General features: G+C 42.7%; 1 protein-coding gene across 1 annotated transcript in view; it reads left to right on the forward strand.

The window, feature by feature from the left end:
* The window catches only part of GLP1R (glucagon like peptide 1 receptor), a 97,964-nt gene that overhangs the window by 24,465 nt on the left and 46,468 nt on the right, over nt 1–27,031 (forward strand). The window contains exons 2-3 of the mRNA XM_074988403.1: nt 17,544–17,640; nt 19,275–19,385. Coding sequence (XP_074844504.1) covers nt 17,544–17,640; nt 19,275–19,385 — 208 coding nt within the window. The remainder of the gene's footprint in view (nt 1–17,543; nt 17,641–19,274; nt 19,386–27,031) is intronic.

Below are 27,031 nucleotides of genomic sequence, written 5' to 3' on the forward strand. Positions count from 1 at the left end.
GTGCCTTGCTGTATGGGCTAGCATAATACCAAATGGAACTTTCTGATTAAACCTGCACTAGATCTAGAAATATTAAGAGGAATATAGTATTTTCTTGGGCAAGAGGGGATGGTTGTCTTCATCATTGTTGAGTGACTAGCATCCTGCACATGAAAAAGGAGGACAGGGACTAGATGCATAAATGGCAGAAAAAAGTGAGCTGAGATAGAGGGAAGTACAAAAATTTTCTTTGTCTATATAGCAGTTGTTAAAATTTGAGACTCCCCTCCACTCTCATTGTGACCACCAAAACGTGCCCCAAAGTGGAAAACTGCTTTACATTTCAGATTGCTGACAGTGTACCACTGAAAATGGTTTCACTAGCTGGAAGGAATTTTCATTTGACTTCCTGAGATCTCCCATGCCAGGGAAGGTTTTGTTTGTCTAGAATCAGAGATCATGTGCAGGGCCTGTATCACAACATTATTGCTCACAGATTTTCATGTATTGACATGACAGTAAGTATTGGATCTACTGAAGGAAATGCAAGTGAAATACTGATTTAAAACTGAAGAGTAAAAATGAGTGAAATTGAATGAGCGGAAAAAATTTAACATTCAATTGTCATTGATAATTGGGCATTGTTGCAAGAATGCTTTATTCAGTGCTCCAGAATTCTGCAATCTCATAATAAAGTGTCTTAGGTTTAAAAACAAAACAAAACACACTAATTGTCGATCAGTTGTTTCCAGGTTAAGTGGGGAAGGGAAAGGAACAATTAAAATAATTCTACAGAGCCAATGGATAGCAAATGAAAAAAATGAGGAAATTCATAGCAATGAGTATAAATCAAGAGTCAAGAAACAGACAATTCCTGATAGAAGCTGAAAGACTAGTTAAAATCTGTGGCAACAAGGGTTAAGGACACGAGGAATTCTTTAAATATATGGGCACAAACAAAAATCTAATAGTGGCATTGTCTGGTTATGAGAGAAGGATGGCACAATTGTCAGTCATGATTCAGAAAGAGAAGTAGTATTTAATATTTCTTTTCTGTATTTGGAAAGAAGCAGGATGACGTATTCATATCTTAGTATTCCTCAATAACTAGGAAGGATCTTAAATTTTAAAGTATGAGAATCAGATTATTTGCACACAAAAGTATTGGATAAGGAACTTTCTGAACCATTAATATTAGTTTTGCATGTATCATTTTGCCTGTGAACAGCCATCCACCAAATTGTGTGGGCTAGCACCTCTGACTGTACTGTCTCCATGCCTGAAACTAGGTCAGTGTCCTGCTTAGTCTTCTAAATTAGTTGAAACCTGGAGCATGTTCCCAGTTGTTCTCACCAGGTGGATAACAAAGATGCCTGCATGTCATCCCAGGGCATCAATGAGAGGAGGTGGTCCTTCACTTAATCTGTCCTGCCAAAACAAAACTGTGCACAGCCCAAGGCCCAGCTGCAAGCTGTTTGCCAAATTAATGTCCTCTTTTAAGCCTAGTGCACAATGCTGAGTCTGCAAATCCATGCCCTTAACTCTGGGCATGCTTCGATACACTCTATGATTGATGTGCTGCAGATGTGTTCACAATCTGTGGCTCTCATGGTCTGTCACTGGCATTGTCCTTTTGTCAGGAAGCTATGTGGAGGACTTGTGGGATCTTGATTGCCAGAATCGTATAGCTTGTACCTCTGCACCCAGACTCAACTAAGCCGTTATTGTTATTGCCTCTACACCAGTAGTGTTCAAAACAAAATTTAGCAATCATCACAGCCCCCTCACCAGCCAAGTGCAGCTCCCTGAGCCAGGCACCGTACCATCCCCCATCCCCCCTATGTGCAAACTGCTGGTGACTCACCAGAGCCGCCCTGAGCTGTGCTGAGCCCTGCCAGCTGCCCCGGGCTTCACTGCCTCCGCTGCCCTGAGTGAGCCACAGGAGGAGCCACCATGCACTTGTCCCACCAAATGGTGAGGTGTGTGTGCACAGGGGCGGAGGGTGCTCCACGTGTGCAGCTCTAACGAACTGCTTTGCTGCACCACTCTGTCCAGTTCACCACATGTGGCAAGCGGACAGCGTATTGGACACTGCAGCACTACACAGAACAAATTGGGCCAGATGTCCTGGTGCCGGAGCCCAAGAAAGACAGCTCGTTTTTGAACACTTTCAGAAACCAACGTGTTATTAAGAAGGAATGGTCCTCTGTGCAGGAGCAGGAACCCTCATAGGGTATCTGTTGAGACACACATGCCTGCTGTGCTTGAATACATTGTACCAGAACTGTGCAGAGCAAGTCTCTCCACCTCTCAGTCCTCTGGTGAAAGTTACCTTCTGAGTGCATGTTCAGTAGTTGAAGCGTATCTGTTGACTGAAGGAACTATCTCACTGACCTGGAAGGCTCTGGAGAAAAGCAATACAAAGGTAACATTGAACTAAACGGCTTCAAACCCCCCCGCTCCAATCTCTGTGCTCCCCCCCACCAAAAGAAAGGCAAACTTAAAAAAGAACCTCAACTTATTGTCTAAGGATCTGCAAGGTCACTCACTTCTTAACGTCAATTTCTTGTTATGCACAGATGTAGAATTAGGAACCCAGAGCCAGCACAACAGGGGCATGCAGCTGATGCCCCGTGATTAAGATGCAATCCTGCCTAATGCCCCACGGGAGCTTAGGAAGGGGCCACAATTATACGGAGAAGTTCGTAGAGAAAGTGGTTCTGTTCCAAACAGAACAGCTCTGCCAGGGAGAGTCAGTGTCAACCTAGTTTTTGATCAGGACAGTTATTGCAGTCATCCTGCTACTCTGCCCAGACAGTGATGGGCCCAGGGAAGCACTGACTAGATTAGCAGAGCAAGGCAGAGTCGCCAAATAAAATCAGTCTCACTGGTCAGGGGAAAGACTGGGCTTGCTCCTGGGGAGCAGTTGCATGGAGTAAAGGAGCACACCTCTAGCCGCTATTACCAATTCAGGATCTTCAGAGCAGCTAACAGTGCCCCCGGCCTGAGGGAGCTAGCCTACCCCCTCAAGGAACTGCGCTAGTGCTCTGAATCTCCCCTGCAGGGCACCTGTTGGTGGTGGGCATGTTTTATGTTGGTGCAGGATCTGGTCCCTTAGCAGCTTTGCACAGAGCTAATCAGTCAGAGCGTGCTGTTTGTATGTGTGTTGGTCCCAGCATATTAGAGAGACAAGATGGATAATATATCTTTTATTAGACTAAAGTCAGTTGAATAGAATTGGTCCAATAAAAATATTGCCTCACCCAATAGTACTGTGGACATGGGAGTCTATGGGAAGGGAATCACTTTGTGTTTACCTTCCACTGACCTCAGGAAACATTTGGAGGCTCAGTCTGGATAAGCTCCATTCTCTTTTGCTTTCACTAGCCCAGTTGGATCCTTTTCTCCTCAAAAGTCTCTTTCCATCCTCCTGGGCCTTCCTACACATCCCACCTTTTCTGCTATAGTACCACTTTAGAAGATCTTCTGTTTACTAGACCGAGTACCCATCTGCTTTCTGTCTGAATAGCCATTTGCTTTTATTTTGTGCTTTGTCCTTTTCCTTGAGAGTGTGTGTGCACATGATGGTTCTGTGGGGTCTCCTCTGTAGCAAGCTGTAATAATTCTGCCTGACAAATGGCATTTGACTTCTGTATGCTCATAAAGTTCAAGAACATAGAAAACCTTTGTTACAAAACATACACTAGAAAGGGCATATAGCTGATCAAGTCAGTGGCTGTAAATCAGTTCCCTCACAATAGTCACATGCTGCACACAATAATCTGCTTAATTAGATTTAACCTTGTAATGTTTGTTAACAAAGGGACACTTTCCATCTTGATCTGACTCTGTATCCCAGTTTTCTTAATTTTGTGACTATTGAAGGTAGTTACATTATGCAGCTTTTAGTGACTACGGCTTTGTCAACACAACCCTGTCGCTAAAAGTCAGCCTGTGAGAATGCTGTTGGCACTTTTGCCAACAAAATAATTATTCCCCCAATGAGGAAGTTTTGCAGCTTTCACACATGCACTTGCTGTAGCAAAACCGTCGTTCACAGGAAAGGGATTAAACACTTGTGAATGACAAAAGTTTTGTCAAGCCTGTGTAGACATAGCCTAATGGAGGCAAGAGGACGTAGGAAAGTGGCATGGGCTCTGGAACTTACCTTGCAGGAGTCAATTGGCAGTGGGACAGTGAGCATTCTTATTGGATGATGATGCAACTGGCACATTAATTGTCAGGACTGTATATGCTACTGACTAACCATTGCATATGCTTAGTTAAGGGGCAGTTGTGGTGATTCGTCATGGAAGTAACATCACACAAGGGTTTTGTGGGAGCTGGGGTTGTCAACTAGTCAGTTTGTTTCTGTGTTACTACATTGCCAACTGCGGAGTGACTTTTGCTGGATTTATGCCTCAAAATAAAAGATTTGGGAGGCCCTTGTTTCAGAGCAGGTTGACTAAAGCATTGTCAGGCAGGAAGGTTGGTGTTAGAACTACAGACTTACTGGATATGACTATACTGCACAGAAGAGCCTGCAAAGTCAGTTGACTGTGGCTTCTGTGGTTCAGGCTGCAGGGTTAAAAATAGATTTATAGAGCTTTGCAGTTGGGGTGGAGCCCAGGGTTTGGAATCTGGTCAGAAGGGAGGTTAGTAGATCCCAGGCTTCAGTCTGAGGTTGAATATTTAAACTGCTCTGTTTAGCTCTGTGAAACCAAATCAGTTGATCTAGGCTCTGCTACTTCGTACTGAGCATTTTTTTAATTTCTGTATAGACATAGCCATTGGGGCAGCTAGTCAGGCTTTTAGGGTTGAACAGATGGTATCCTCCACCCAAGTCCCTCATAGGTTTGAGACCCACATTGCTCATTGAAAGTAATAAGCCTTTTAGCAAAGTCTACAAAATTCTAATTAAATTGTCAAATTGAATACAAAAATCATCCTCAAATTCTTGGAGGAATTCTAAAAAGGCAGCTGTTTGGGAAAACTCAGTTGAGACGCACAACTAAAATCAATTATGTCTATAATTTAGGTAAATATCAAAATTCAACTATAGGCTCCACCTCCTAAAACCAGCACTCTCTGGTCCTGCAATATCTCTTCTCCAGTAAGACTGGGGATGCTCCTGGATCAGAGAGCTGGGACAGGAAGATAAGCCAAGCTGGCCTCCTGACAGCCCCACAAATAGCAGTGGAGTCGGGGCTGGAGGTGGCAGCCTGTGACAGAGCTGGGGCTGGAGTCCCCCTCCGCTTCCCACTCCCCCAGGCACTCTTTGCTTTCTCCTCTGTGTATACCGTACTGAGATGATGATATATATGCTTTAGCAGATCATTCCTGTTGAGCAATATTTTAATACCTTACTTTCCAGAAAATACAGATTACCATCTCAAATTCCACTTCTTCTCTCCCATTTTTGAACTATACTGTAAATCAAAAGGCTTTCCTTGGAATCTGCATCTTGATAGAAGTTGTATTTTAAGGCTTGTCGTTTGAAATTGAGTGTTTAAAAGTTATTTAACGCCTGTGTAAACAGAAAGGTTTTTCTTCTAAAAGTGACTTCAGGGAACTGATGTTGCATTTTTCTCTTAAGGAACATATGCAAAATAAGAGCTTGGGAGTCATAGTTCCCAGATTCCCACTTAGGCCACTTTCTGTGTGACCTTTGATAATGCCTTTGTTTCTGTACTTTCACGTATACCTCTGTGAAATATTACCCCCATCTACCTGTCAAAGGCATTATGAGGCATTTCTATATGTAAAATGCCTAGAGATGGTAAGTCTCACAAATCCTACAAATCCCTGTGCTCCTAGTGGTGATGGTGCTGTTGCACAGCTACTGTATGCAAAGTCTGAGAGTGGTGAAAGTTGGTGGGTCCATTCTGAGTTGCCTATCCTTCCTTTCAAGTCACTTCACACAGTGAGAGGAGCTCAAAGAGAGTGTTTCAGGCTGGGAGGACCAGATTGAAGCCATGCAGCAAACTGACATAAAGGTCTCTTTTTGTCTTTTTATGATCATTGAGTTTGCTACAGTCTTCACTCTGACAAATCAAGTCTTTCTGGTGTAGAAACTGTAGGTATGTGTTTTGCATTCACTACGGTATAATGTATATGCTGGCCTGTAAAGTGTAGGTACTGAATGCATCTAAATGTGAAATCTTGTGTGCATGCTGTGGTATATGGAAAACTGGGCCAAGAGTCTGCTTAGCTGACAGGTACAATAAACTCACGTCAATGTATGCTGGAAGGCCCAGCCTGCACTGTTGTTATACTGAGAAGGCGTACAGGGGAAACATCCCAAGGGATACGTCTTATTAATAAAATCAAGAGTTTGAGATGAGTGTAGTTTGGAGAGTTCTCTTGTGGGCTCAGTTCTCCAGTCTGTCTTTGCAGTGTTCTTAGCTGAAAATTTATAAAGCCACCGCTTACATAAGTGGACTTGGGAGAGAGATGGTTAATAGGGAAAAATCAATACATCAGATAACTGGAGAGTGCACCTTGAATGTGATGACGAGTTGCTACCAAGTTACAGTGTTCCTGGTTAATTAAAACAGAAATAACTAGCTTTTTTTCAGCTGGAACTGTAAAAACTATAGAGAGGTAATCACATTCTTCTCTTGGAATCAGTCATGATTAGGAGATGCAGGAGCCATGAAATTATGTAGCAGAGATTTTTTTTAAAATAGCTTTATGATTATTCGTTTACTGTCTCAAATCACTTGTTTAAATTGGAGACTAAGTTCCTATGAGCATGTCTGAGCAAACAGTCATGACAGAGGTAGAATAAAGTGTTCTTATCAAAATTGGAAACTCAGCTCTGAAGATTCATGTGTTCTGTTTGGGGTTTTTTTTTAATGTGGGTTTTATATGTAGGGTGGAAAAGATGTGTTACCATTTTGGTACATGGTATGTTTTTATTTTGTTTTCTCATCACTAGACAGATCTGTCTAGAAAGAACAGTGAAAACCTGAGACCTGGTTTCTGTTCCTAGTTCTGCTACGGTCTTGAGCAAATTCACTTAAGCTCTGCACATCCTTTTGCTTCATCTGTTTAAATGGGGGTATTGCTTACCTTACAAGGTATTTGTTAGACTTCACTAATACTTTGTTAGACTGATTGAGACTCTTGGGCTATGTCTACACTAGCCCCAAACTTTGAAATGGCCATGCAAATGGCCATTTCGAAGTTTACTAATGAAGTGCTGAAATACATATTCAGCGCCTCATTAGCATGCGGGCAGCCGTGGCACTTCGAAATTGACGCGGCTCGTCCAGACGGGGCTCCTTTTCCAAAGGACCCCAGCTACTTTGAAGTCCCCTTATTCCCATTTGCTCATAGGAATAAGGGGACTTCGAAGTAGCCAGGGTCCTTTGGAAAAGGAGCCCCGTCTGGAGGAGCCGCGTGGCAGTGAGCCATGTCAATTTCGAATTTCGAATTTCGGCTGCCCGCATGCTAATGAGGCGCTGAATATGTATTTCAGCGCTTCATTAGTAAACTTCAAAATGGCTATTTGCATGGCCATTTCAAAGTTTGGGGCTAGTGTAGACACGGCCTTGGATGTAAAATGCTAGCATTAATAAACTGAGGGCCCTTGTTCTGTTAAATCACTGTAGGCATATGCTGCGTGGCAGCAGGTAAGGTACCTATTGTCTTCTAAAGGAGATACTCTTTCTTCTTGAATCCTGAATGTCTTCAAGGAATCCCACTCACCCATCACCATCTTCCAGTTTTATAACTACAACAGGTGGTGGCCTGTAGCACATCATTATACTTTCCTTTATCTGTTCTTGTTTTGCTTAGTCTCGATGGCTTGCCTCCCTGTTTCATTTTACAAGTTAACTAATTAGCACAGAACTTTTCTATGTCCATGTCTGAGGTGCTTTAACTATGCCTAGTTCAGTGAGGATTGGGTTAGATATTTCCCTGGCGTATACCCACTGAAGTCATCTGGGATTAACTTGACTCACTGCATTCTACACCACAGCAAAACCCCTAGAATCCTGCTTGATTGGGTGACACCTTCCCTCTCTGCACCACATGAAGCTGCTGACCTCTGCTTCACAGCTCTCTGCATATCACCGCGCCTTTGTACTGTTACAAACACCTCATATGATCATCAGTCTTTTTTCCTTTCTCCCTCATCCCTTCCCCATCCTTTGAAAGATTTCATGTTTCAACAGCCCTTCTTCTGATAGAGAGCTCCGGTCACCTCCCTCTGGTGTTTGTGTGTGTGAGAGAGAGCCTTAAATTACATCTCTGCTTTGATTCGCCACCTGGTTAAGTGAATTGGAGCAGAGCTCTGATTTCTCACCCCCGCCTCTTCCACAGTTTTACTGGCGCTACAGCCTTGGGCCAGTAAAAATGTGCAACTAATTTAAAATAAGAATTACAGTGTTGGGAGAGTACTCCAAAAACCTTGTCTGTGGATAGTGTTATTGAGCTGCACTTGACAGCATAATCTAACTTCATTAACAGATAACTTCCTTTTTTTCTCTCCCCACCACCCACCCCAGCTCCCTGCTATATAAACCCTGGGTTCTGTATTTTCACTCCAAATGCCATCTGATTAAGTGGGTTTTACCCATGAAAGCTCATGTCTCTGAGGTGCCACAGGACTGCTTCTTGTCTGTTTTTATAGTGAATCTGCATCATCATGGTCTCGTTTCCTTTTGAGGAGTTCCACAGAATTGTCTAGCTCTCTGCCAGAATCATGGGGTTATGTCTCTTCTTTTGGAATTCTCCTGACTCTGGCTGCATTTTTTTTCTGAGCCTTTTTGCCACCAAAGTCCACTAAGGAAAGGGGTTTTCCTTTGTGCCCTCACTTTAAGAGCAAAGTCACTTTATTATGTGTAACTAGCCCAGGCACTAAGTCCTGGGTAGGAACATTTGCCTGAACAGCTGAAAGCAGCTGTGAGGAAAGAACATTTGAACAAAGAACAATGCCTGTCAAACTAAAGCTGTGTCCACTTGAGTTGTAAGCATATTGATTCTTGGTTTCCATGGTTACCAGTGGGCAGAGCTCCTCCAACATTTAGGAAAGGATGGACATTTCAAGGAGCAGGAGTAAAGACTGCCGGTGATAGCTCTCTGCCCCAACCCTATCTGTCACTGAGGATGGTACAAAGCCTTTTTAACCCACCTGACCTACTAGAGGAGATGCCTTCCATGCACAGGTTGCTGGAGGATAACTCTTTATACTTGGTTGAAACTTCCATTCCAGTTAGGGCAACATAAGAGCCATACTGAAAACTGAAATGAAATGTTTTTGGTTTTGTTGAGTCTTAGAATTCCAGATATGCTGACCCTGATCCATAAACTAATTTGGGACCAGGAAATAGATCCCATGGCAGAGCGTATTTCATGGAGGCTGTTTTCCAGGGAAGAGAATAAAAGACTACATTCTGGAGAAGTGCTGAGCAGCTGCTGCTGCTCACAAAGGGACCAAATGGCAGGTGTGTGCAGAAGGGTGCTGCAGAAATCTCACAGCAATTCCTGCAGTGCTTTTTCCTATATGTGTTCATCAGTTACGGCTCCCCGAGAGAGACAGGAAGAAACTTAAAAAGGGAGAACATTGGGGGGGAAAGTAGTTCTCTAGTCCCTACAGTCATTTTTCTTAGTGACTAACGAACCAGAAATGTTTGTGTAAAACATTCTTGAAAGCTGTCAATAAAGACTTTTTTTCTCTGAATGAAGGGGTGCCATTTCAGTGCTTGCTATTTCTGAGGGCTTCATCTAGAATGACCAGCTGCCAGCCAAGTTGCTTGTAAAATTGAGTTGGTAGGCGTAATTAAGGCTAGCCCATTTGATCAGTGAAGCAGTTGCAAAGGCGGGGTAATAATAATTACTTCATCTCACAGAGATGCTGTGTCTTGCCTAAATCAAGAAGACCACATTAATTGGAGTTAAAATTGAAATTGGGCATCATAATGCCAAGTGTTTGTGTTGGGGGAAATTTAAGGCACATCATAACCTAGGGAAGGAAGGGACATAATAACCAGAAATAAATGGAAACCCAACATTTCTAAAATTAAATCATGCTTTAAAACATATGAAGCATGGAAAACAACAGTAAGTCTCACAAATGCCTTTAATTCACCTCTGTATCATCACACAAAATAAAGAGACAACATACACCTCAGACAAAGTAGTTCTTTAACTCTAAAGAAAACCGCTAAAGAATTGCATTTTCGTTGCGGTAGTCCATAGTGGATTTATTATCTGTGTCTACGGGGCGACCAGTGATTCGCCTTCCATATGCAAAAGGAAAGTCAAGTTTGCTGCACAACTTCTATGAATGACAGCAAAGTGGCCAAAGTGATTGTCCTTCCAATACCACTTCCAGATATTCATGGATTCCAAGACCAGAAGGTGTCACTGTAATCATCTAGTCTGACTTCCAATATGGCATAGGCCATAAAACTGCCCCAAAATAATTCCTAGAAAAACATCCAATCTTGATTTTAAAAACTCAGCGATTTGGAGAATCCACCATAATCTATGGCAAATTGTTCCAAGGGTTAACTATTCTCAATGCTAACAATTTACACTTTATTTCTCATCTGAATTTCTCTAACATCAACTGTCAACTCTTGGATTACGTTTGTAGAGCCTAGTATTAAATATGTGCTCCCCACGTAAACTCTTATCGACTGTAATCAGGTCACCCCTTTGCCTTCTCTTCAGGTGAAATTGCTCCCAGATGGATGTTTACGTTTAGCTATATTAAAATACATTACCTATTTTGCCAAGTGATCCATATCTCTGATTCAGTGACTTGTCCTTTTCATCATTTACCACCCCTCCAATTTTTGTGTCCGCTGCACACTTTGTCTCAGAAGACATTGTTTCCTCCAGGTCATTACCTCTTTTTCCTGTTCTTTCTCAGACTTCCAAGGCCTATTATACCCCAGTAAAGGAGCCCCCAAACCAATTCTGAGGGATTCTGATGTAAGGTAAAGATGTGGAGGTAAAATCTGCTTTATTAGAGAAATTGGGGTTCAACCTTACCTCGATTGTCACTACAGTGCTTGCAAAACAAACAAAAAAAAAAAACAAAAAAGCTTTATTTCTCTTTCTGATATAGATTTCAAAATATTGAGAGGAAAAAATAAGAACCTTTGGGTCTCTAAAGAAGAGAGAAAGAAACAGAAAAGTGGGTCCAAAGACTGACTCAGAACTAATAGCCTTCTGACACTCTTGCACTCAAACCACTGGGTTTAATCCATTCCAGGCCAGTAGTTACTAAAAGCTGTTACCAGCTGGTGTGAGTTGGTTGGGTGGCCGGTATGAAATGATGTGGGGAGGGATGTGAGGCGTTGTCCAGTGCTCCAGGCTGCAAGCTAAGTGCTTGAGCGGCTGCCCAGGAGAGGTTAGTATGTGCCTGGCAGGATGTGTTTCTATTGGTGGCACACATCTGCACGTGTCTTGGTGCATATAACAAAATTAATTCCACCCATGGAACCCCGCCCATATTCTCTTGAGCACACAGCCACGTAACAGATTTCCACCGTAAAATGGACACTTCCAGTGACAATTAACCAAAAAGCTGCAGCCAGAAAAACGCCAAAGGATAAATCCATTTCATGCTGGAAGAAGCAATGTCAAGATCTGGGCTGAGGCAGAGGAACACTTTAAGGGAAGCTTGTGCTAATGCTGATGTTTCTGAGTCTGGTCAGTGGCTTCAAGGACTGTCACCGCTAAAGACACAAACTTGAGAACAAAATGAAGCATAAGAACCGTCGTCCCTGGAGAGAGGAAATTCTAGCACGCTGTAGATACAGAGCAATAGCTGTTTACAGAGGACTTTCTGGGGTTCAGTCCTCTGCCCCCTTAGGTCTATGAAGTGAGGACGAAGTTCAGTGTTGTAAATTCAAGCGTGTATCTTGTCTTAAATACAATCAAATTGTGCATTCCAAGGAGTGGAAGTTTCTCTAATGCACACACTTCCTTTATGCTGATTTAGAGATGCTTTCATTAGACTCTTTATTCTGAACCATCATTCTTTAGCCGAAAACTAGTTATGATTTTAAAAGAGGCAATCTCTAAAAGGCTTTTGGATAAGATCCTCAATTGCCCAAGCTGGGGTGTTGACCCAGAGCAAAATAGGCTGGAAATTGGACGTTGCTGGGAACCAGTTTTTCTGACCATCTAACTATAAGGGTTTATTGAAGGAACAGTTACAACGCTGTAGTCCTGACCAGTCTCCTGTATGGCTGTGAAACCTGGACCTTGTACAGAAAACATATAAAACTGCTGGAGTGCTTCCACACGTGCAGCCTGAGGTCAATACTGCATTTTCAATGCCTGGACAGAGTTACGAACCTGGAAGTCTTGGTCAGAGCAGGAGCCACGAACACTGAAGCCATGATTCTGAAAGCCCAGCTTCGCTGGACAGGGCACATCATACGAATGGAGGAGTTGAGAATCCCTACGGTGAACTTTCCCAGGTCAAAAGGAATGAAGGTAGGGCTTGCAAGACTGCGTGAAGGCCAACATTGCTCATTGTGGTTTAAAACCAGATCAGCTAGAGCAGCGTGCAAAAGACCGAACAGGCTGGCGTGCTCTCGTACAACACGCGTATGACAACTTTGAAGAGCAGCGACGCGTACGCCTCATTGATGCTCGTGAGAGGAAGAAACCAACAGCAGCAGCCGCACCAACAGAGCCAGGACATTTCCCTTGCCCTCACTGTGAATGCCCATGCCGTTCAAAGCTTGGACTCCTCAGACACATGCGAGTCCACAACCAATGAGCCTGTGCAAGTTCAAGACGTCATCGTCAGACACGACGGACTACCTGCGAATATAAAGGTAGTTATATTACAGCTAATGATTAGCACTGTATGAGTATAGGATCTACAAAACCTGTATTGTTCCTGTGTCACAGGTAAAGAAACTGATGCAGGAAAGTGAAGTTACGTGCTACAATCACCTGGGGAGTCACTCTGGGTGCCGGGATTAGAATGTGGCAGTTCCTAGCTCCTAGTCTTTGTTATTACAGTTGATAGATTTCCTGGTTACAAGGCACCACTGTGATAATTTAGTCTGACTTCCTGTATAACACAGGCTATTGAACTTCCCCAAAACAATTCCAAGAACAAAGCTTTTGGAAGAACATCCAATCTTCATATAAAATTGTCAGAGATGGAGAATTCCTATGGCTAATTACGCTGCTCAAATTGTATGCCTTACAGCAGAGTTGACAGCTTCCTCGGGCCTCTAGGCAAGGTTGAGGGGGATGGGCAACCGGCTCCGCAATCCTGGAAGGAATGGGATTAAGGGTGGAAGGGGCAGTGCCCTCACCTCAGTGCTGCCCAGATTGTGCAACCCCACACTCTGACAGGGATTTAAAATGGTTGGGGTTCTGAAGGCAGCTATTGCTACTGTGGTGGCAGCTGGAGCCCTGGGCCCCTTTGAATTGCCAGGACCTGGGACGATTGTCACCTATGCTTCCCTTCAGACCTCCTTCCTCTCCCCACCTCTGACCTTTGGTAGGCCTGCACTTTATTTCCATTCTGAATTTCTCTAATTGTGTCCAGCCATTGGATCATAACAGTTAAGCCTGTGGAGATATATTGGGGTTGCTTACACTGAACTGGGACACAATGGAATGGCTTGGGAAAGCTGAGGCCAACACAGGACTTTTGTTTTCACCCACAAGGCTGGGGCAGACACTGCATGGACAAGAAAGGAGGAAGCTCAATAGGGTTACTGATAAAAGGCCTCATTTTTCTAATCTGTATCAGGTATTGGGAGATAATCTGCTCCATTCTGCAGGACAAGAAGTGAGTTCTGTGACTTTCTGAGCAGCTTCTCCTTCCCCCTCACCTCAGTGAGAAATGAGGTTTCTGAGCACCTTTCAGTTTCGGGCTGTTGTGCTGTAGAATAGCTCTTGTGTAGTAAGGATTGCATTGGAGTCAAATAGATGAAATTACCTGGTATTACAAGAGCAGCCTCCAAGATACAGGAAAATGATAAAAGTGTTTTGTTGTGCAGTGTAAGCTGCTAAGACAGTGTGACCAAAGTAAGGATTTCCTGTAAAGATGTCACTGATTTCTAACTAATTCTTTCCTCAGACTTTTCTGAATGGGATAATTTATCACTAGAGACTAGCTGCACTTAATGATATTAGTACAATGGATGGCTCACTGCACCTGTCTCTCCTCATTCTCATGAATCCATTTTATGCCACCCAAGCTGCATCACTGCCTGTCTTCTTTGTGTGTTTCTCCCGTTTGCACCTCACACAGCTCCCCATATGCTTTGAAACCCCACCAACTTCACCTAATCTGCTGTCTCCATCTTCTCCATCATCATGCCTTAGTACACCTCTTTCCTGCAGAGAGGCTTTGTAACTTGTGGTGCTTCTCCTCTCACTGTTAAGTACTTTGAAAGAACTGACAATGGTAATTGTAAGATGGCAACTGCCTAGTCATGAAAATCATGATACTTGCAAGACTTGTGTTTAACAAAACTATTTGTTTACTTGTAGCCTGCCACAACTGCCTGCCGCCTGCCTATGGATTGTCCATTTAAGTGTAGGACCTCTGGTGCAGGGCCTTCTCATCATACCTGTCTATAAAGTGTCTTGCATACACACACTATACAAATAATAATAATCTAGTCACTAACTTAGTGTCTCCCGTTTGAGTAATTAATTACATTGAATATCTACAGTTTTATATAAATCATATTGACTATTACTTGCCTGGTATTAGGTCTCTTTGTAAAAGGGAAGGTGGCACATATAAAACTTACATTCAGTGACTAATTTGGTATTCATTTGGGTAACAAGAAGTGGTATTCAAATAAACCAGGCTATAAACAGCTGAGTGGGTGGAGCAATAATGACACTGTACAATCTATTATGTTTGTGGGTTTTATTTTTTTTGCAACATGCTGTTGGTAATAAAAAATAAATAAATACCCAAATGAATCCTCTTTACCAAAGAGAAAATGTCTGATTATTTTCATGTTGTTTGCTAATAATTACGCTAGTTACTTTAGCACAAGATGAGAAATCAGTGCAGATAGAATGTCTAATTCTGAGAAAACTGATGGACAGAGATTTCAGTTTCCCCAGCTGTTTTCAAAGGTGGCTATTTCTTTATGACCATTGAAATGTACTTTAGAAAAAAAATTACACTTTTCCCTCCAAATGATAGTTTTGGCTTTAAAAAATAACAAACAAACCTAGTGTATTCTGGAAAAAAAATTACAACCTTAATTGAATAATCTTGGATTTCTGTAACAGACTACAGCTAGTTTTTAATTAAAAATGATTTCCATACCTGTTTCATTATAAAGGAGTTAATCTGGCTTACTGTGATGTTTGGCAGGAGTTGGGGGGAGTTGTTTATAGATAACTACTAAATGTAGGATAAAGGATTATTGTCCGTAATCTTATCCTGGATGTGCTGCTTTTTTGCTATTTCTGAGCCACGTCCCATGCTGCTGGAAAGCGATGAAATTATATCATGTGATTTGCAGGGCCAGCCATACAAGAAGAATATTGACTGGTTAAAATGAACAACCTGTAAAACTCCCATATTCTAATAATGACTTGTTCATCAGGTTATTTGATAAATAGTCAGGAACAGTTAATCCAATTGAAGAAAATAAGCTTTGACTTGTGAACAACTTTCTAACCTTGTAACTGAGAGAGTCATGGCACCCAAATATGTGGCAAAGGTTGGTGTATGTGTGTTTTTTGTTGTTGTTTGTTTGTTCCTTTGTTTCAGAGGATGTAATCTCCTTCCAGGCTTCTGTGTGTTTGTTTATAGACACATGTATAAAATAAAAATTCCACGTGATTTGAATTCTAACGCTTCAGTCAGGACTATGGGTGAAATCTGACCGATAGAGCAGACCGCATTGGCAAGATGCGGCCAAAGAGGCTTTATATCAGCTAGTAAAATCTACACACTCATTCTCTCTCTCTCTCAATAAAGGTCCATGTTGTGTTTAGGCAGGTGGGGCCCTCCTCATCATGCCTCCAGAGAACATTTTTGCAAACAAACATGATGATGGCATAGCTTATTTGGACTTCTGGAGCATGTGTTACAGAAGAGTAGTTCATTTGCTTATCAGTAGCTCAGGCTGATACAGAGTTCTGCTATTTTTTTGTTGTGAGCTCTGATCTTTATGAACATTACTAGTAATGTATCCAGGAGCAGAGGGGAACCTGGAATCATGCACTGGCCAGTAAGGTTCCCAAACTTCAAATAAATCATGTTAATGAAAGCAGTGTTGTCATGATTGTATATCTGAGCTTGGTTGTGATGTGCTCTCATTAGTGACCCCTATTCTGCGTGGGTTAGTTGCTCAAGACAGGAGTTTGATGTGTAAATTTTTCTTTTACGAACATTTTAAATGTTTCAAATTATTGGTGTAATGGAAGGAATCCAGCCCCATTTAAGCACTTATTTAATTAAATATGGCTTCTTCATTCTGTTTACCCCTTGAAAAGATACTTTTCAGACCTTTGGCTTCTTCCGAGCCTCACAGGGGAAGAAAAAGAATAAAGGAATAAAAAAACAGAATGGGCAGTTTAGGCAGCTAGGATAGAATTACAAGGGCTATTTAATCCTCATGCTTCAAAGCATAAACTGATCAACAGCTGGGATTAAATGACGTTTTCCCCACCCCATTGTAGAGTATTGTACAATTAGGTTCATGCTGCTGGTTTTTATGCCTTTTTTTGAAGCAGCCATGCTGGGCCATGTTCTGAGACAGGCTGCTCAATGGACCATTGGTCACTTACAGGATGGTAATTCTTATGTTCATAATTCAGATTTCATTAGTTTGGTGTTTTAAAAAGATCACAAGGGAAAATGCAGGCAGTGAGATGGGGCCATTTGGAACCAGCAGAAGTACCAACTACTTAATTCGTTTGACTTCACCGTGGTTACATAAATCATCAATGACCGAATGCAGAAACTTCTCTTCCTTAGACTGTGGGTGGATGGCAGTAGGTGTCTGTGAAAATGTGTAGAAAGGGATTTCTACCCCACTAAGAAAGTTGTACTTTATGTTGGAGAAGATGCCACCCTCAAGAAGCAAAGGGAAAAGTTCAATATCTGCTTTGGAGAAACACTTAAACTGTGCAAGCTGAATGCATTCGAGTATCTTGGCCTAAATTCCAGGATCACAGAAGGTCACTGTTCATTAAAAGTTCTTTTCCAAGGAAGCTTTTTGGTATCTCTACTCATTGAAAATATTTGTTTGGAGGTAATGAGTCCAGGAATGAGCATCACTTTTGACCATGCCCTTTCCATGGAAAATCTCCATACCATGTCCAGGTACAAATATGTTTTCCAGTTGTGTGTGTGTTTTGCATCGATCGTGTCCTTGGCTGTCCTGACATGAGCATGCAACAGCAGCATATGCTTTTTTACCATGAAACTCTCTATTTGCACCTCCCTCTTTATAGGGGTCTTGACAGGACTGCTCTAGTATTTGCCACTGTAGCTGAGTTAGACCCACCTTGCATTTTTATTTATCCTGGCTGACTGTGAAGCAGCTGGTATGGCTTTTAATGTACCTGAGACCTTTCTCTTACAGAGTGCACATGGGTCCCTCTCCGAAGTGGTGCAGAAGTGGAAAGAATATCAGCTGCAGTGCCTGAAGTATCTCTCTGAGACACCCCCTCTTGTGACAGGTAAGCCTGATATGCAGGAATGGGATGTTTTTACTTTATAAAGTAACTGTGGCAAGGAACTCTTATGGTCTGGAAAGTCCTCTATTTCCATTCTCTTCAGCCCACCTGCCCGTGTTGGATTGCTTCCTGGTATAACAGGATTACATGCAGGCAGTGAGAGAGAAGATTGCATGGAAGGAATCAAGTATAAATCCATTCATCTTTGTGGCCAAAAATATCTTGTAGTGCTAAGGCTCATCTTTGGTTCCAAGACAGGTGGTGCCACCCGTTGGCTGTGTGTACACTTACAAAAAACTTTGAAATGGCCATGCTAGTGGCCAAATCAAAGAGTACTAATGAGGCACTGAAATGAATATCACCTGAGAGGAATGAGGGGATTTCAATGTTAGCAGGCTCCTTTCAAAAAGGACCCCTGTGTAGACAAGCTACGGGTGAGCAAAGTGCCATGGCTGGCGGCATGCTAATGAGGCACTGAATATTCATTTCAGCACATCATTAGTATTCTTTGATTTGGCCATTAGCATGGCCATTTTGAAGATTTTTGGAAGTGTAGATGTAGCCATTGTATTCTGCAATGTGCTGTGCAGCCTTTAATATGGAGGATCAGCCCAAGACAGACAATAGGTCGTAGCAGGTGGTGTTATGTGGGGATCTTCAAGGAGAGTCCTGCATTGGACGTTTAAGCCATGTCCCTTTTATACTTGGTCCCTTTAATTTACACCCACTTTAAGGGTCTTTTACTTGTCAGAGTGGTGTGAAGGACCCTGAGTGTGAATGAGAATGCAGTTCATGGTCTCTCTAGGCTGAATCATTCTGTTGCAAACAAGGGTGGTCGCATTCTGTTCAGCTTTTGCTTGGCAAATTGCTGGAACTCACTGACAATACAACCCACAGTGTGGGAGCTAGAGTGCTGCTGTTCTACAGCAAAGCTCTGAAAAGGCCTGCACAGGTCTCACTGTTTTTACAAATGGTACTCGTTTCCCCATAGCTGCCTCTGTTGACTGTATTATTACAATGGGGTGTATAGTGATAGCAGTAGTGGGAGGGCAACACACTCATCTTCCTTTGCTCTGTTATGCTCAGAGTGCTGCCCTCCAAAACTGACGGTTTAAAAAATGTGAAGCTGTAGCCTTAGTGTATTGAATAAACTGTAATGATGATCTATGGTCACTTGTGTGGGCATTTCAGCAATGTATTAGTCAGAGTTCACAACATCATGACAGTAACCATTTCTCAGGCAGAAATTATATACAGCATTCATAAGGTGAGTAGGAGTTTCTGAGAGAACCAACGTGGGACTGGCCTACGTGAAAGAAATGGGAAGCATGGTGGAAGCCTCTGGCTGCAGGTGTTGTGGCACCTTGTCATGGGACCCTTGCCATGTTACCTTTACAAGCATCCTGCCCATTTGTTCAGTCAGTGAAAGAGCAGTCTGACAGCTGCAGTCCTTTCTCTTTATTCTTGTGTAGGTTGGAGCTAAATGGCATTTACCTCTCTTTCCTAAAACAAAATCTTTTACAGTTTATGCAGTGCAGTTGCTTCACCTTCATTCCTCCCATTTTCCAATGGTTGCTCTTCATGGTGATTCTGGTTCAAGGACAATGCTCAATCCCATTCTCTATTTCTCTCTGCAGAAGGCAAGTTCTGCAACAGGACCTTTGATGACTATGCCTGCTGGCCTGATGGGCTACCTGGGACCTATGTGAATGTTAGCTGCCCTTGGTATCTTCCTTGGGCCAGCACAGGTAAGGGCCTGTGCTTTCTGGGCAACTCCAGCCCTAAATATGAAACGTTTACCTCCCAGCATCCTGTTAAATGTACACAGCCATCATATGGGTTAAGATCATTGTCCGTATGGCTGGGACATTTAAAAGATTCCAGTACAAGGATACTCATATGTAGACCCCGATTGCAAAATATTTTGCTATTTTCCCTTTGCAGGAAGTGGTAGAAGAGGAGGGTGGGGAAACTATCCTAGCAAAAGCATTATGTTCTAATTAGACTGGGTGCCTGTGTGTGGATACCTGAATGAAAAGGAGCCAGGAGCTAAGAATCAGGTAATATAGTAACTAGAACCAAACGTGATATTTTTCAGGTACAACCCTAAAGATGTAGATAGAAGCTGTTAAGATCAAGTAACATACAGTAGATAAATAGAGACTGAGAAGAAAGGGTTTTAATGGTCCTTCATTTTGCATTAACTTCTGGGATTCAGTATGTTAGGGTTTGTTAGAAAGTGCTCCATGAAGAGGTTGTCACTGGAAATGACATCTGGTGGGACCAGGCCCTCTGCCCTCGGCAGGTGGCCCTGGCAAAGGTGTCTTTGGAGGCAGAAACCCACAGAACCCCAAACACTTTAAACTGCTGCTGGAGTGCAATCCCTAGAACCGAATGGTGCACTCCAGGCAGTGCATCGTGGCACCTTGGTCCTGCCAGAGCGGAGGGCCATCTGCTCTCTGCCCCACCCCTCCTATTACGCTGGAGCCAGGGCCTCCCCTCACAGATTGCCAGGGGCCTGGTGTGGCTGTTGGCTCCCCTGGCTGGGACCATTATGATTGTTGTCTCATCTATAAAACTCAGACCATGGAATTCTACTCAGTGATTCTTGTATTTTATTGCTCCCAATGACTTTAAGTATGTCTTTTCAGAAAGTCCAATTCTGATCTAAAGAGTCCAAATGTTAGGAACTTACCATCTTCCTTGATAGTCTGTTTCAATAATTACCCATTCTCATAAATCAAGTATAATAGGTAAGACATGCCCCCTTTCTCTTCCCCCCCTAAAAAAAGTTCAGCTTCTGTATACAATGGACTGTGGGGAAAGGTGGCAGGGAGACTGGAGACCATCACATCTCGCTCATTTTCTGGTTAATTTCAAGCCAGCCATGGGTGTATTTAGAATAACTAAGGGATCTGACCTAAGCTCTGTCAATAGGTGAATTCAGACAAGGCTATGTACAAGTGGGAGTTCCTGATAATGGCTTGTCTGGCTGCTTGTCACTAGTGTATTGTACATTGGGGCTTAAAGGTGGTAATACAGGAGCTGGCTGCATTTGCTCTGCACCAGCTTCCGGGACTTCTCAGACTCAGATGAAAATCCTGTGCTGGGGAAATGCAATCAGATGTCATGCTGTGGCATTCACCTGAACAGTCCAGAATCACACATAATTTATATTGCCACATACTAGGTTGCTTTGACATACCAGGGTATGATTCAGAGTAATGGGTAGCTGTGTCATCTCTGCCGTGTAATCTGGGATGCCTCTAAATTGCTAAATCCTGACAGACAGCCTCCGGCATGTAAGTCACTCCTACCTCTGTGTGTGATTCTTAGCAGCAGTAAAAGTTATCACTACGCGACCCCAACATACTCTCAGTATCAGATTTTTTTCTCCCAGAAGCATCTATCTTGGACTGCCCAACCCTGATTCTGGATAGTAGTACAAATATGTTAAATTCATTATTCCTGTAGAAGAATAATAGTTGGTTACTCCAAAGGGAGTTTCCAAGCACACTTGCCTGGAGAAAACAATAAAACAATCTTATTAACTACACAGAGATTTCTAAATGAGTACAAGTAACAGGGCATTAAAGTCAGAAATGGTTAGAAGACAATAAAGAAAAAAATGCTTACTGGTTCTGAACTTAATTCTGCTTTAAATCTTTTTCCCTCCACATATTTTCAGCAGTCATACTGACCAAATTCTTTGTCAGGGCCCTTCCCCCAGAGTCCATCATTCACTTCTTTTGTCTCTTCAGCTGTAATAAATGCTACATGGAGAAAGGGGAAAGGGGTGTCCCTTAAGACGTTTGTTCGTCTTTCTCTTTTTATAGAGTTAGTTCCGCTCTTAGAAAAGAAACATTTCTAGCTGAGAACCAGGAGTCAGAATCTGTACGTAGAAGGACATTATCTGCTGTTATTTTTTTCACCTGTTTGTGCTTTCTTTGTCTACTCTTTCTGCTTTCTGTTTGCTGCTTAAATGCACATTAAGCAGAAGCACTTTGTGAAGCACAGATTTGTCTGCCAGCTTCTGTTTGCACAGGATGGCGGGGTTTAGAACCTCTGGTGCTTAACACCATGCAGGAGAATCTTAAAACTTCGCTTACAGTCAACAGTCCTGTGGTGCCAATTCCACATTGTTTTTGCGCATGCAGACCAACATGACTACCCCAGAGACTTCATGTACAATGTCGTTCCACCTTTTTTACCAGGATGGTACTGATGAGCAAATCAAGTTTTCAAATGGTACCTTAAAAAATATACCTTACACCAAGATTATTGGAAGTCTTTAGTTGACAGAAAAAATCTTCCTAGCGCTGTCTTGCCGAACGTGAATATCATTTTTCTTACTCTCTTTATTTCTGACTTCCCTATATTAAGTTGGTATTGTTTCTCTGATGATAACAAATGCCAGCTATTTATCCCTTCCAGATCATTAATAAAGTTATTAAATATTTTAAGCTATTTACAAATTTTTTCTTACTAATGCACAGAATCATTATTTACCTCACAATTACTTTACCTAAATGCCCCTCAGATGCTCTAGAACTCTTTCCAATAACTCTAATCTTTTCTGGATATCTAATAACCTTTTTATAGGATTAAACTCCTTCCCTCTAGCAAACCCATTTATTTTCAGTCTTTAAGACTGTACGTGTTATCATTTGACTGCTAACAGCACTTGAACTATCACTGCAAGAGAAATTTAGGATCTAACACAGTACTATGGGGTAATAAGTCATCAGAATGTGCCATATCTTTCATATATTTCACAAGTAAGTAGAAATGAATTATTCTGAAAGCAGAGTATTTGAGTGAAAATAATAGCGGTACTTTGAACTTCCATAGACTATTGCACAGGAAGATTGCAAAAGCACATTAGACACAAATTAAGCCTGACAATCATCTTCCCTCCTCTTTGCTGGTTATGCCCCATATTATCCCCATTTATGGAAAGGAGCTGGGGGAAGGAAGGGAAGCAAAGAAATGAAGTGATTTGGTGAAGGTAGTAAAACTTAACTATGAAACCTGGAAATGCAACCCAGATTCTGAATTCCCATTGTCTGGTTCCTCACTGCACTGCGCCTTGTATAGTCACTTACACCACTACTAAGAGAGTGTAAAGTGCTGCCAGTCTAGAAGGCTAGCATCTTTACACTTTGCCCTGGAGGAAAAAGGTTTCAAAAGATGCAAAGTAACAGTGGGTTAGTCTTCAGTTCCCGTCTATAATCTCTGAACCACACGTATTGGTTGTGCTTATGTAACAATGCATTCCCATAAATCCAAAATAGGCTTCAGAACTGCTGGGTTTGGAGCCCTAATGTTCTATTCTACAGATGGCGAAAATGGAGAAGATGAAGTTACGAATGAAGCTTTGCTCAGAGGCAATGCCTACACTACAGTGGTGCTTCAAAAGAAGTTCTTTAGGGAGATAGTGACCACACACACAAAAGCATATTGAAAAATTGATCCATTCTTTCTACGGTGTTCCTACTGTGGCCACTTTTTCGAAAGAAAGGGATAGGAAATGCCATAGATTGAAGACTCTGATGCCATGGAGGACTGCTCTTTGGAAAAAAGGACCCCCGGGTACATGTTTTTTTTTTCCAAAATACTCTTTTGCAAAAAGGTGCTCTTCCTCATCCAAGAGTGGAAGAGGGCCACCTGAAAAAGGGCGCTGTGTTCTTCCGATTTAATGTCAAAATAATGCATTTTGTGCATAGACACTCCATAGGAGTTTTCAAATGAACCCTGGCTTTTTTGAAAAAAACTTGCTGGTGTAGATGTAGCCAGAAGGTATCTAAAAAGTCTCTTTGTGGTCTGATATTACTGAGTGAGAAGCACAACAGTTTAAATGCAGTTTGAGAAGCGTGATTCTTAAGCTAAGCCTTCACTAGCAACACTTCAGTGTAGATACTTGCTACAGTGATGGGAGGGGTTTTCCCATCATTATAGTTGATCCCCCTCCTCAGGAGGCAGTAGCTAAGTCAACAGAAAAAATCTTACTAGCGCTGTCTACCTTGGAGGTCAAATCCCACTTAGATTGCTGAGGAATGTAGATTTTTTTCACACTACTGAGTAACATCTCTGGGTTGACCTAATGTTTTAGTGAAGGCCAGACCTTAGGAATATGCTTGACTTTATGCATGGGGATCAGCCCATCAAGGGTAATTAGGATAGGCCTAGGCTTAGAATGCTGAGCACAGAGGCATAATTGTGTTGGCTCAGTGTAGACATTCACTGTAGCAATGGAAGGGGTTCTCCTGTTGCTGTAGTTAATCCTCGGACCTGAGAGAGATAGTAGCTGGATGGATGGATGGAAGAATTCTTCCCTCAACCTAGCGCGATCTCTTTCGAGGGTAAGGTCAGCTTAGCTAAGTTTTCAGGATGTCATTTTTCACACACACTGAGACTTATGTCTACACAACATGACAAAGTTGATTTTAAGGCAGTTTGATTTTACAATGTCACTGTCTTCACTGTAAATGCCATTAGGTCGATTTTAGGGAGTGCTAAGGTTGATATTAGAACACTGTGGAAAGCGACTCAATGTAGCATTAAGTTCTAATTTAGAAGTTCAAATTAAGGCTAATGTGGAAATGCCATGTCTTTAAATCAACTTTATTAGCCTCCAGAGGTGTCCCAGGGTTGTCCTCACTGGCCGCTTCCACCTCTGCTGCTCTCCAGATGCGCAGGAGTTAGGTAACAGAAAGCCCATGAATTTGAATTCAGCACCAGGAAGCCCCTGGCTAGCTGTGGGGGTCATGCTTATATGAGAGGCGGAGAAACTTATTTCTTTATTATCAGTGGGGTGATCACATGTACCCATAAAAATATAACCCCAGTACACAGTGATAACCTCTTCACTGCACAGAATATAGCAGGAGAGGCTGAGATATTTTTTTTCTTTCAGTGCTGGCACCAGCGCCTGCCCCACCATACCATGTGGCAGCTAGGCCATGGGGGTCATGCTTGAATGAGAAGCTGAGAAACTTCTCTGCAGTTCACATTTTTACATGGCCAGCTCCCCCTCCCCCACAGGTGCTGTGCAGTCGGGGTCTGTCTTGCGCTCTGCTAGCCTCCGAACCAGTAAAAGCACATGCCTGCAGAGCAGTGCAGACCGTGGTGCCAGAACCACCATGCCCTGGCTTGCGCATGGTGAGGGCTCCAAAGGCAGGAAAGATTTTCATGGGCTGGCTGTTGCCAGGAGGAAGCCTTTCCCCCATGGCAAAGGTTTTAGCGGGCTGGCCATTGCCATTGATCATAGCTTGTGATAACTGGCACCCCCATGACACCTGTTGCAGGGTGTGTCCCCACCCCCGCCCCAACCCCACCAGAGCAGCCTGCTGAAGGGATCATGTTAACTGGTCCTTCAGCCTACTCTCCCGCCCACCCCTCAACACACCTGGCAGACTGTAGGGGAGTGGGGCTGGGTATCATAAGTTGTAATCTGTTCCTGTAACATTTTTAGGGAGGATGTTTGTCATTTCAAAGGTGGGAAAAGTGGCTGGAATGGTAGTTGACATGACATAGCCACCTGGGTGATCCCAGGGCAGTATGACAGTCCCCTGCCTGTTGCACTGCTTGGCTGATAATGTAAAAGCCATACTTAAAGGTGTTCTGACATGTGGACTTTTGGCAGGCTCCATGCCCATGTTGGACATGTCTGTGTAGTGAAGTGGGAAGCCAAAAATCCTTCAGTGCAGGCTTTTCTCCTGCCTTAGGCAGTTGGCTTTAGTTGATATGGGTTGCACTTTCCTTAACTTTACTGTCCTACTCGTTCCTCAAGCAGAAATCTGTTCCTGTAATATTTTCTAGGAGGTTTTTCTCGTTTCAAGGTCAGGAAATGTGGCTGGAGTACCAGTTGACATGAAACAGCTGGCTGGGTGATCTCAGGGCAGTATGATAGTCCCCTGCCTGGACTGCTGGACTGATAATGTAAAAGTCATACCATTCTGAACAAGCAGGGAAGATGACATCACATTCCCACAACCACCTGTGGGGCATTTTTTTCCCCATGCTGCACCAGTGAAAAAACCCAGAATGCTATGGGGCTGAGGGATCTGGGTGATAGGTTCCCACAATGCACTGCTGCAACAGGCTATGTTTGGCGATTCAGAGTGGCAGCATTAAGTCAACTTTGTGGGGACTTCATGGGGAGGTGAGGATACTCAAATTTGAATTTATAAAACCTAGCATCATAACATTTATTTTCAGAAAATCAGATTTGTATCATAGTGTAGACCTAGTCTGAGATGAATTATCTATTCCGATTGTACCTTTGCAGTGTCCACCAGCCCTCAAGAAGTAACTTCTCCTGTCAATGGCAGAGTGTTTTGCATCCTCTTCTAACATTTACTATTGGCTACTGATCTGGTATAGCAATTCCTATGTTCTCAATGCGTGCAGTGATACAGTAGCCGTGGCAGATGCTATGGAGAGTATAAATTGCTGCTCCTGGTAACCATAAAAACATGACTGAAGATATTGTGACTGTTTGAATGCATGGAAGTCAAAGTCTTTGGGTACAACTAAAGGCAAATACATACCACAGTGTATCATCACACAGGAACATTAAAGGAAGAGAGCAGTGCCCCTTTGAGAGAAAGCATCCACTTCCAGTTAATGTCACAGACTATGCATCTTAGTATCACTAAGTCAAAAAAAATTAAGGCCGTTTGCCAATAATGCTGTGTGGACCTGGCAAGCTTGGAACTAGTTACAATTTATTTTACATTTGTATGTCCTTTGGGGTCATAATATGTTATTGTGTAATGGCACTAAATCCTCTTAAAGAGAAAATCATCCAGAGATGATTGTTCCAAACACAACTTATGTGCACGGTAACAACATCAGCTGTTGTTATATATCTGGGGCATCCAAAGGTTAGCGGCAGCCTGGTGTAGGATAGCCAGGGCTCAGTACAACATGACAGCTAATGTGTTCCCTCTCTTCTTATTGTGTCAGGCAGCTGGGAAGTTAGCGGCTGTGACTGTGAATCTGTTGATTTAAATTGTTATCTGAAATGAAAGCATAAGTAGATTATAATGAAATACCATATACTTTAGTTGCTGCTGATACACACATTTAGTAGTTATAGAGAATACCAGCTCACAAAATTCAGATCTGGAGCCAAACTCCCCTGAAGTCTGTGGATTTTTGCATCCAGGGTTTTAGTTCAGGATCAATACCTAGCTTTGTAGTACCTGCTGTTTGATTCACTTGGTCTCCTAATTTATCATGATCCTAGATAACTTTCGCGTAATTCAGTGAGCTGCCTAGGAGCAGCAGGCTCTGCAGTGGCCTTGTAATCAGTCAAGGTGGTGGTCTCCAAACTCCTTCTGTTATGCACTCCCTTACCAGTAATGGGATCTATCCACAAATTCTTGGG

Source organism: Carettochelys insculpta, chromosome 3, assembly GCF_033958435.1.
Source record: "Carettochelys insculpta isolate YL-2023 chromosome 3, ASM3395843v1, whole genome shotgun sequence".
Classification (NCBI taxonomy): Eukaryota; Metazoa; Chordata; order Testudines; family Carettochelyidae; genus Carettochelys; species Carettochelys insculpta.